An 11,692-nucleotide genomic window follows, 5' to 3' on the forward strand; every position below is an offset into this window, starting at 1 on the left:
TGGTAAATGTTGAAACGCAAGTGTCTTGATGGTGGGCAACTGCGTTTTGAAGCAGTTTCAGGTTTGTCAGCAGTTAGGTCTATGCTGGTGTGAAGCAGCTTGTTCTTTTTTATTTCTTTTGTGTGTCCGATGTAATTGCAAAAGCAGATACAGTACGTACAGTATTATCCTATCTTCATCTGGCCCACAGGAAAACCATGCAGAGAACTCCTGCCATGGACATGTTTGTGTGCATCTCTGTGCAAAGGTGGGATGTTCCCACTGCACCTCTACCCAAAGCCAGAGCCAGGTGGATGATAAAGGCTTTGTGTGATCTTTGGTGACCAGCACCATTCTAGGGTAGTGGTGGGGCATCTCCTGCCCCTGGGCCTGATTAGGCTCACCAAGTCTCCCTCCCCCCCAATTTGGTCAATGAGTCAATTTTGGAAAGCCACACACACCTGCCCAATAGCTGATCGTTGTTGTTGTTTAGTCGTTTAGTCATGTCCGATTCTATGTGACCCCATGGACCAGAGCACGCCAGGCACCCCTGTCTTCCACTGCCTCCCGCAGTTTGGTCAGACTCATGTTGGTACGGTGCCAACCAGCAGAGTTCTGTGCATCGTACATCATCATGGCTGGCCTGAAAGCCCCGTGCAAAAGGCTGTGTCTAGTCAGCTGATCGCCTAGTCTTGTGGGACACCAGGCTCCACAAGCTGTGATTGTCAGGGCTTGAGAAGTCTGGTCTGGCACAGTGCTTTGCAGATCCTGAGCTTAGCAAACTGGGTTTAGAAGAACTTCTATAGGAAGAGAGTACTGAGGACTGAATAATTTTTAAGCAGCCTGATGTAAGAGGATCCAAAAGCTGTAGACAAGAAACAGCTGAGGGAGGCCAAAGCTTAGACTACTTCCATACTCACCCTGTGGCACTTGACTTGTTCTGCAATGCAATAATAGCAATTGTCAGGATGCAGCCTTCAGTAGCCTACTCCCCCCCCCATCCCCCGTGGGAGTTACAATCAAGAAAAGGAGACAGGTACTTCCTTTTCTGCTAGCCACCTTCAATTATATCAGATGGTTTATTTTATTCAGTATCAAACTGAACACTAAGTCCAGATATGAATGAAATGCCAGTTTCTCAGTTTGCCTCCAATCCTTCTGCCCATCTGTTCTCTGCCCCCCTACCAAAGTAGTTCAGTCTAGTTGCCCCAGTTTTGCTTGCCATAAAATCTATGACATCACATGTCTGTGACATCAGAAAGACAGCTCAGGGGAGTCACAGATCAGTTCAGCTGAAATGGCCAAATTATTTTTTTACAGGAATTTGAAGGTTGTGGGGACCAGTACCTGCAGATCCCTGGATGCGCACAGGGATGGGGATTTGCCAGGGCAGCCTTCCAGAATCCACCAAGCCCTTGAAACGTGAACTACAAGGTAACTGATTGCATTTATTTCTGTTTTGTGCATTCTGCAGCGTTCCAGTCAATAGATTTCCCTTAGGTTTTACTCCCAGGTCTGGGACAGAGAAAGGCATCCACTTCAAGCCCTGCCCAGGGCACAAACCATCAGAAAGTTCTGAACAAGTTGCAGAAGAATGAACATAAGAATTCTGGTTCACCCAACAGGGTTTGCACAAGAGAATTAATTCTGCAGTGGATAGTGCCCTGTGGACTAGACCTGTCTCCCATTCCATTACCCTGCAGCCATCATTTTGCTGCCTGGTGCAGTTTTTGCTCCACTTGTGGTAGAGTTTACCTGTCCCTATTCACAAACCAAAGTGGTGCTCTTGCATTGCTAGTTTCAGTGGGGGCTGCTAAGGAGAACGGACTGGTAGCTTGTGGCCCATATTAATTAGCAATCAATTTGGATTTTTGGCCTCTGGCACTCAATTGTTTTGGACAGCCCAACAGAAACTTGCCCTTACCAACCTACCAATTGAGATACATGCTGGGGGTTCAAACAGGTGTCTAATGAGGCAGAGGAGGCAGTACCAAAACCGGCAGACTAGCAGCTCCTGAGGATGTCATTGCTTCCATGAGATTGAAGACCACTCTCTTATTTATTTCATAACATTGGCACCATCTACCAGTAAGGTCTTCACAGTAATGTACCATCTGCACTCGGCCGTAACATTGCCCATAAATAGGTATATATCAATAGTATATTTGGAAAACAAAAAGGTCTGCAACACAAAAATGTTGAACCTGTGTTTAATGCCTTGAAACCATTCAAAATGTCCCACCTGAGGTGGCCATCCCCACGCTGCTTATTGGAAGGGCTGCCTCAACCCCAGATTGCAGTGATTTAATTCTTGCACCTTATTGCTAAGTAGAAAGTTCCCTTTCTTATACCTCACATTCTTTCACTGCAGAGAAGCTGCAGAGTTCCATCATCATTTTTATGGTAGGCGGTCCAGGTTGCGGCAAGCATATACATGGTCACAGGCTCGCCAGCAAGTATGATTTCTACCACGTTGGCATCGGAGAGCTGCTGCGAGCGGAAGCCAGCAGGCCTACCCGGAAAGGCAAGACCATTAGGGACATCCTACTGAAAGGGGCTCTGGTGCCCTCGGTAAGAAACCCTCACACCTGCCACCTGCAGAACCCCTTTCCATTAGATTAGATAAGCACTGTGTATGTTGTGTTTCGGATAATAAAACCTTCAGAGGAGAAACAGAAGAATCTATATGGCCCAGTCACAGCCATACAGAAATACTCAATGTAAGTATTAAAAAAGTAACATGCTTGGAGTAGACTGCTCCATGCAATAAGGGACCCTGCTTTATAAGGGTCCTGGGCTGCAAGGAAGGTTCTGCCTGCATCCAAAGAAACTTATGTAGAAGCCTTGGCAAGGGCAATAAGATTGTTGCTCTTCTGCCTCTCCTGCGGTCTTCCTGAAGGCATCTGGTTGGCCAGAGTGTGAGACAGGATGCTGAACTACCTCCATGTTCCACCTGCATTCCTACAGCACTGGGAACACCACCTGATCAGTTCCGTGGCCACTCTTTTGGCTGGTCTTCTGAATAGCAAGAGCAGAAGAGAGTCTTGATTGTGGCGCAAACTGGAACAGAAGTATTGTTCTTTCAAGGGGGAGCCGCCACCACCTGAACACAACTGCAGCCGGTCTCTCTTTCTCTCTCTCGCTCACGTATTTTAATTCTCCCTTTCTGAAAGCAACAGTGAAAATCACACTGAATCCAGGGCTTGGTTGCCTTGGTAAGCTCAGACCAGTTTCCTGAATTTGCCCACAGTTAGTGTTGGCTAACTGTTGGGACGCGGGTGACGCTGTGGGTTAAACCACAGAACCTAGGGCTTGCTGATCAGAAGGTCGGTGGTTCGAATCCCCATTATGGGGTGAGCTCCTGTTGCTCGGTCCCAGCTCCTGCCAACCTAGCAGTTCGAAAGCACGTCAAAGTGCAAGTAGATAAATAGGTACCGCTACAGCGGGAAGGTAAACGGCGTTTCCATGCGCTGTTCTGGTTCGCCAGAAGCGGCTTTGTCATGCTGGCCACATGACCCAGAAGCTGTATGCCGGCTCCCTCGGCCAGTAAAGTGAGATGAGCGCCGCAACCCCAGAGTTGTCCGCAACTGGACCTAACAGTCAGGGTTCCCTTTACCTTTACTAGGTAAAGGGACCCCTGACCATTAGGTCCAGTTGTGACCGACTCTGGGGTTGCGGCGCTCATCTCGCGTTATTGGCTGAGGGTGCCGGTGTACACTTCCAGGTCATGTGGCCAGCATGACAAAGCCGCTTCTGGTGAACCAGAGCAACACACAGAAACGCCGTTTACCTTCCCGCTGTAGCGGTACCTATTTATCTACAGGAATTCAAACCGCCGACCTTCTGATCGACAAGCCCTAGGCTCTGTGGTTTAACCCACAGCGCCACCCGCATCCCATTACTTATACTAGTGTTGGCTAAATGTTTATGGCTACTGCTGATGGTTTGCTTGCACAGTACTTTACAAACAGGCCGCCTGCTGCGATGCGGTCTAATCTATTATAGTGGGAAACTGCTCCCATAGGTTAGTTCTTTCTGGACTGAAACCTAAAACGCTCTTTACAGGGACTTGAATATGGCCAGAGATTGAGGCCCTCAGAGGACATCAGAAAGGTGGATGAAACAGCGCTAGCTTGGGTGGTTTATAGTTGTATTTATCTGGTGTAAGAAAGCTCTTTGACGATGGGAGATGCCTGTCTCTCCAGGGCTACATCTTGAAACTGCTTACTGACAACATGCTAAAAGCCGAAAACGTCAAAGGATTCTTTGTTGAAGGCTTCCCCCGGGAAATCCATCAGGCCAAGCTATTTGAGAAAGTGGTGAGTGTGGCTTCTGAGTGGGAGGTGAAAGGGAAAGAGAGGCTTGACCTGTGTCAAGGAAGGAAATGGTCCAGAGGCTCTCAGGTTGAAATGTGCAACATCAAATGGGTAACTTGTGGGTTGGCAAGGAATACATTCCCAATAGTCCAGTGGCTGACTGGTTGCATGCCAGATCTTTGGGTTCTGTTTCCTACTCGAAGAGGGCTGGGGGGAAACAGTTCGGCATAGATAGCAGAGATGCAAGAATCCTGTGCTTGTAACTGTTTTGTTGGGTCAGAAGCTAAATTAAAAGCTGGTTGGAAAGCAACAATGCAAATCCCTAGTCAGGTGATGCTGTGAAAATCAAGTAAAGTCAAACCTTGGTTTGTTGAACGTAATCCGTTCCAGAAGCCCATTCCGAAACATTCAACAACCAAGGCGCGGCTTCCGATTGGCTGCAAGAGCTTCTTGCACTCAAGCGGAAGCTGCGTTGGATGTTCGGCTTCCGAAAACCGTTTGAAAACCGGAACACTTACTTCCGGGTTTTCGGCGTTCAGGAGCCGAACACCGTTCAACATTGGAGGCATTCGGGAACTGAGGTTTGACTGCATAGCTCAAAGGGTCTGGTTCTTTTTGCCTGGGTTTAATAATAATAATAATAATAATAATAATAATAATAATAATAATAATAATATATTATTTATACCCCGCCCATCTGGCTGGGTTTCCCCAGCCACTCTGGGCGGCTTCCAACAGAAAAATAAAACACAGTAATCCATTAAACATTAAAAGCCTCCCTGAACAGGGCTGCCTTCAGATGTCTTCTAAAAGTCTGGTAGTTGTTTTCCTCTTTGACATCTGTTGGGAGGGTGTTCCACAGGGCAGGCGCCACCACCAAGAAGGCCCTCTGCCTAGTTCCCTGCAACTTGGCTTCTTGCAACGAGGGAACCGCCAGAAGGCCCTTGGTGCTGGACCTCAGTGTCCGGGCAGAATGATGGAGGTGGAGACGCTCCTTCAGGTATACTGGACCGAGGCCATTTAGGGCTTTAAAGGTCAGCACCAACACTTTGAATTGTGCTCGGAAACGTACTTTGTTTTTCAGCTCTCTCACAGGTCTTTATAATTTGGGCAATACTTACTACTGTTTGCGAGAGGCGTTCTATCCCTGTCACTGCAAGCTCAGAGAAGGAACTGTACCTCTAAAATATTCTGAGCTGAGAAGTACTAACCTTTAAGACCAGCATGTTGTCACGTAGAACAGTGGTCCTCAACCCCCAGGCCACGGATTGGTACCGGTCCGTGGATCAATTGGCACCGGGCCGCCCAAGGAACATTAAATACAATTAAAATTATTAAATCAAAACAATCTAAATAAAATATGAGCTTTCGTGTGCATGCACACTTCTTCAGATACAATGTGCATGCACACGAAAGCTCATACCTATGACAAATTTAGTTGGTCTCTAATGTGTTACTGGAAGTATTTTTTTTATTTTGTTTTGACTGTGTCAGACCAACACGGCTACCTACCTGTAACTAAAAAATATATAAACAATCAACGCCCCCCCCCTCAGCGGACCGCAGTAAAATGATCAAACATTGACTGGTCCGCAGGCGATAAAAAGGTTGGGGAGCACTGACGTAGAACACCACATTCACAACTGTGTTTTGCCTACAGAAGTTTGCCTATTTCACATCAAATGTTTAGTACAGATTGGGTGGGGGTGTCAGCCAGACCAGCAGCTAACTCCTTACAGCAGGATCTCAGACCACACGCCGTACCGTGCCTTGAAGTAAGGTTGCTTCCAGAGGTTTCATGTGGCACTTCACATGAAATTATGTCCAGATAACAGCACCTGCTTACAAGTCCTCTCCCACCCAGCTCCTGTTGCTGTGCTGCCCAATACTGTGACCTCCCCTTTTTACCTTAGTTATACTGTGACCATGAATCCATCACCTTGTTCCCTAAATCCTATTGGCTTCTATGAGCTTAGGACAGTGGTTCCCAACGAGCTATGCCAGAGGGGTCCGCAAGATGCTATTAGAATAAAAAATATATTAAATATATTTCGTATGATAACAGATTTTTTGCTTTGGCTGCTTCCTGCATGAGCAGAGTCTAGCGCAAAACTAGAATTAGATAGAGGCAGTAGTTCTGCTGTATGCTGTTAGGTGGCGCTTTACAAACACTACTGTTTTGCAAAGAGGCAGCGCGCGCATTCTACTAACGCTCACCTCCCCAAGATGCTTTGCGCGCGTCGGCTTCATTTGTGCGCTACTGCGCAGGTACCCTGTCTTCTCCATTCCCCTCCCTCCTCCCTGGCGCGCGCTGCCTCTTTGCAAAACAGTAGTGTTTGTAAAGCGCCACCTAACAGGGCTCTCTTTTTAATTTTAGGATTAGGAATTAATGGGGGTCCTTGTCACAATAGCGGCTCAATGAGGGGTCCTCGAGAAAATTTTGTTGGGAACCCCTGGCTTAGGAGATTAGATGAATTCATGGTTGGGGCCTATCAATGACTAATAAATGATGGCTAAATGGAATTTCACAGAGGCAGTATACTGGGGGAGGATAACAGCAGGGAGAGCTGTTGCCTTCATATACAGTGGTACCTCGGGTTGAGTACCCAATCCATTCCAGGGTGCCGTTCGCGCCCCAAAAAGTACTCAACCCGAGCAGCACTTTAGCACATGCGCAAAGCACCGATAGTGCTTCTGCGCACGCGCAAAGCGTGAATGCTTATGTGCATGCGTGCACAGAGGAGAAGCCGGAAGTAAACACTTTCGGGTACGCAACCTGCAGCGTACGCAACCAGAGGTATGACTGTACTCCACTTTTGGGCTTTTACAAGCATCTGACTGGCTTGTAGAAGCAATACGGACTTTGATGAAGACGGCCTTCTCGGTGGCTGCTCCCAGACTGTGGAACTCGCTTTCTAGGCTAGCTCCTTCTCTTTCCTTTTGCCAGCAGGCAAATGCTTTTGTTCAGACAGGCCTCTGGCCACTAGCTGGTTGTTGTGGCAGGGTCTTCTGGGAGTGGCTGAGCCACATTTTCTCTTTTCTCTTGTGCTTTTAAGTGTTTTCAGCACTGTTTTTACTTAATGTTTTAAAGTTTTATATTGTGTTTTTTTCGCTGTATGTGTTTTAATTCATGCCGTGGGCCGCCTTGGGTCCTGCATGGAGATAAAGGTGGGACAGAAATGTAATACCGGTAATAATAATAATAATAATAATAATAATAATAATAATAATAATAAAATTTATTTATACCCCTCCCTCCCTGGCCAAGACCGGGCTCAGGGCGGCTAACATCAGGTATAAAAACAATTGATTAAAATACAACTTAAAAACAGGATTAAAATAAAATGAACAAAGAAATCCACTCCCCCCCCATGCCTGCCCTGAATCCTGGCTAGTCTCCTCAGTTCCTATACACCCAGTGCAAACCAATTAACAGCCGAGTTGTATGTTTCATGTTGCAGGTGGGGCGTGCACCCAACATTGTGATAGTGCTTGACTGCTCAACGGAGACTATGGTCCAGCGACTGCTGATCCGAAGCCAGATGGGCGAGAGGGTGGACGACCATGATCAAATCATCCGGCACCGGCTTGAGACTTACTATACACTGTGTGAGCCCGTCTTCGCCCACTACCTACAGAAAAGCCTACTTCGGCATGTAGGTCTCGGAGAACTTGGCTGGGCCCCCTCCCTTGTCCTTTCCCACAGAATCCAGGCATGGAAGTCCTGGCAACTTTGCAAGAGAGCAGCTTATTTGCTTCTGATGTGGATAAGCACCCTTCAGAATGACTCTCTCTTGCCTATTAACAGGGCCATTTGAAAAGTTGTGTCCAATAGGCAGCGAGGCACGTTACTGCATGGGAGGGTTTACTGAAGACCCTCCCCCTCCTAAGGAAGCTTTAAGACAGGCACCCCCAAACTTTGGCCCTCCAGATGTTTTGGACTACAATCCCCATCATCCCCGACCACTGGTCCTGTTAGCTAGGGATCATGGGAGTTGTAGGCCAAAACATCTGGCGGGCCGCAGTTTGGGGTTGCCTGCTTTAAGACAAAAGGAAGGGCAGGAGGCTGGAAACCGCCACATTAGACCCCAACCTTCTTATTTCAGGGAGGTCTTCCAGAAATGCTTGTACAAAAGTGATACTGGAATGCAAAATCTCAAATGCACTCACTCCTCAACCAAGTACAGTGGTACCTCTACTTATGAATAACTCTACTTACAAATGTTTCTACTTACGAATGGAGCTCCGTCCGCCATCTTGGATGCGGTTTAGATAGGATTTTTTCTACTTACGAATTTTTAGATAGGGTTGCTTCTACTTACAATTTTTTTTCTCCCAATGCATTCCTATGGGATTCGACTTACAATTTTTTTCGACTTACAAATGTGCATTCGGAACGCATTAAATTCGTAAGTAGAGGTACCACTGTAATAGGATCATAAGCAGAAGGGCCCTCTAGTAGATCATTTGCTACAATTCCCTTCCTTGAAGCAGGATGGCAGATACAGTCATACCTCGGTTTAGGTACGCTTCGGTTTGAGTACTTTCAGTTTAAGTACTCCGCGGACCCATCTGGAACGGATTAGTCCACTTTCCATTACTTTCAATGGGAAAGTTCGCTTCACGTTAAGTACGCTTCAGGTTAAGTACGGACTTCCAGAACCAATTACACTCGTACTGTACTTCGGGTTAAGTACGCTTCAGGTTGAGTACTCCGCAGACCGTCTGGAATGGATTAATCCACTTTCCATTATTTTCAATGGGAAAGTTCGCTTCAGGTTAAGTACAGACTTCCGGAACCAATTGTGTACTTAAACCGAGGTACCACTGTATCCAAGAACTTCTAAAGCAGGCATGCCCAACCTCCGGCCCTCCAGATGTTTTGGCCTACAACTCCCATGATCCATAGCTAACAGGATCCATAGCTAACAGGACCAGTGGTCAGGGCTGATGGGAATTGTAGTCCAAAACTCATCACTGCCTCTTGCTCTAAAGAAGCCACTGAAAACTGCTTTCCAGGAGCAGCTCTATCTGATGGGAGCTGGCCCCATACCCCTCAGGTGCCCAAGGGCAGCTGAAGAATGACAAGGAGCCACCCCCCTTCTAGAAGGGATCAAATTCCCATCCATGCTGATGGCAAAAGGAAAGACTAAGGCAAGGTATTAAATCGTTGGACCTCTTTCCCAAAGAAACCGTTAAATCGTTGGACCTCTTTCCCAAAGAAACTGTTACAAAATAGTGAGAATGCTTTTGAGCTCTCCAAAATTCTTCATTAGGCTGGTTGTTAAGCAAAGCAGGGGGTAGGAAGAAAAAAAGGTTGGCTCAATGGAATACTGTATGGACTTTGTGGCTACTCTGTTAGTGTTAAATATGTTAACGCCGACAAAACTTCAGTTAAATCGGATTAGGCTCTATTTGGTATTGATGGTATTGATGGATTTGAAGATGCACCTCAATATATTACTCAACTGGATTTTTGCATCTCTTCTTATAGGTCAACAAAGCTGTCTTTGCTTTTTGCCTGCAATTTTGTCAGATGTGAATTAAGCCAAACATAATCTAAACAGAAAGCAAACTTCTTGCTCTAGAGCAGCTGAGGTCAAGGAAGATTTTTAGTCTCCCCTGTTACCAGTGACAGTAGATGTGGCCTGTTTTGCACAAGACCTCTATAGGAACCAATTAAGTTAAACTGAGCAAAGAGGCTACAGATAGGGACAGGGGTTTGTGTGTTCTTTCACCCCATGAGTGGGGGCACAGAACACATTTGGCCCCCACAGCAATTTGCTTCTTTTTCTTATCTGTGGGACTATCCCATGGGAAATTTTTAACAGCTGCACCAGTGATGGCCATACCTGCTCTGCTCCAAGCCCTCCTAAAACTGGGCAGGCTTCCTTTCATTGTCAATGTCTACCCCAGCATGGGGGTGGGGCAGCAGCAAGTGTTGTTTTCTGTTGCATACTTGGCATAATTCCTTATAAACAGAGGCATGCTTGGGCTTTCTATACCCGGTGGTAACAAACAGAAGAGTCTCCTCTGTAAGTAGTTGTCTCCAGATGTGCCCAAGAGCTCTTCATTCCATTTATTTACAGATCCTTGGGGAAGAACCACCAGACACCATTTTTACCAAATCCTGCAGTGTAGTCGATGAAGTGATAAAGGCAGCTACCACGACATGAAGTGCAAAGCTAGTTATCTCTACCTAAAAAATAAAGATTTATGCTGCTTGTCCTTTGCAAGCTTTTTTTTTTAAGTCTCCGAGCTAGTTCACACACACACACACACACACACACACACACACACATATACATCGCTTGACGACTTGTACCTTAGTTGCAAATTCCTTTGGAAAATCGTGTGTTTGGTGGTGCATTCATCAATCAATGAGCATGTATGTGTTTAATAGCCCTTGGCTAGCTGGGCCCAGTGCTGGCCAAAGGATGCAGCTCACAAAAATGCCCAAGCCACATGGCTAGCACCTACTTCAACTGATCACAGGGCAGTAACTAGCACAGAAACATCCTTACTGTAAATGGAAGATGTGATCCGTACTAATAGTTTCTTCAGTAAGTTCCCCTTCATTTCCTGCTACAGTGGGCCATTCACACCTGTTCTTAGCTGCTGTATACAGTGAGCGTTTTGCATTTCAAGATCAATAAAGACCAGGCTGTTGCACCATGCTCCCGCAATCCTTCTATGACTTTTCTTCCGAGTAGGCAAAGCTGACCCCCAGGATTAGAAACTTGTAAAGTTACCAAGCAGTCAAGAGGTTCTACAACACTGAAGCACAGTAGCAAGATAAATGCAAGCTATTTCCGTTTCAGGCATGCTTCATGTATTTCTTGTCAAGTAGCCATGTGTCCGTCCATCTATCCCTTTAATAGATTCCTTCTCCACATATAACTTCCTTTTGAAAGTTGTAAAAGGAAATATATGTGAAGAGGGAATGTCTATAAAAGGGGGGGACGGACAGACGGACACATGGCTATCCAAAAGGCTATGTAGTGCTTTTTAGCACCGAGTGCTTACTCCAGCAACAAAGGATCTCTTACACAGCCTACAACTGAGGATGTATGGGAGAGTAGGAGTAGCAAGCAGCTCAGCAGAACAGAAGCCACCAGCGCCACTTACCACAACCCTCCCCATTTCCCCTTCGTATAATCCGACACAGAAGAGTAAGAGAATCATTGCATCCAAATACAAACAGGTGTTTCGCACTGGCTCAACCCTGGGAGACCTGAGCATAATAGTTGGTCTCCAAATCTACTGCACCAGCCTCTGGAGCCAGAACTCTCCCAGAATCCATCTGCACCATTTATGCTCTAGTCACCTTTTGGGCAGGTCACAAAACAGCTCAAGGAAATGCCATTTCGTGTTGGTGTCAGTCAAGACATTCAGAT

At 46.5% G+C, this 11,692-nt stretch overlaps 1 protein-coding gene across 1 annotated transcript; it reads left to right on the top strand.

Annotated features, from left to right (window-relative positions):
- The first annotated feature begins 1,298 nt into the window (after window positions 1-1,298).
- On the top strand, window positions 1,299-10,471 carry LOC118075336 (adenylate kinase isoenzyme 1). The gene is made up of 5 exons (XM_035097247.3): window positions 1,299-1,413; window positions 2,351-2,550; window positions 4,185-4,298; window positions 7,757-7,951; window positions 10,385-10,471. Exons 1-5 carry the CDS (start codon window positions 1,341-1,343, stop codon window positions 10,469-10,471), a joined length of 669 nt encoding a protein of 222 aa, XP_034953138.2. The 5' UTR covers window positions 1,299-1,340.
- The last annotated feature ends 1,221 nt before the right edge of the window (window positions 10,472-11,692 follow it).

The sequence above is a fragment of the Zootoca vivipara genome, chromosome 15 (assembly GCF_965207765.1).
Source record: "Zootoca vivipara chromosome 15, rZooViv2.hap1.1, whole genome shotgun sequence".
NCBI classification, from domain to species: domain Eukaryota; kingdom Metazoa; phylum Chordata; class Lepidosauria; order Squamata; family Lacertidae; genus Zootoca; species Zootoca vivipara.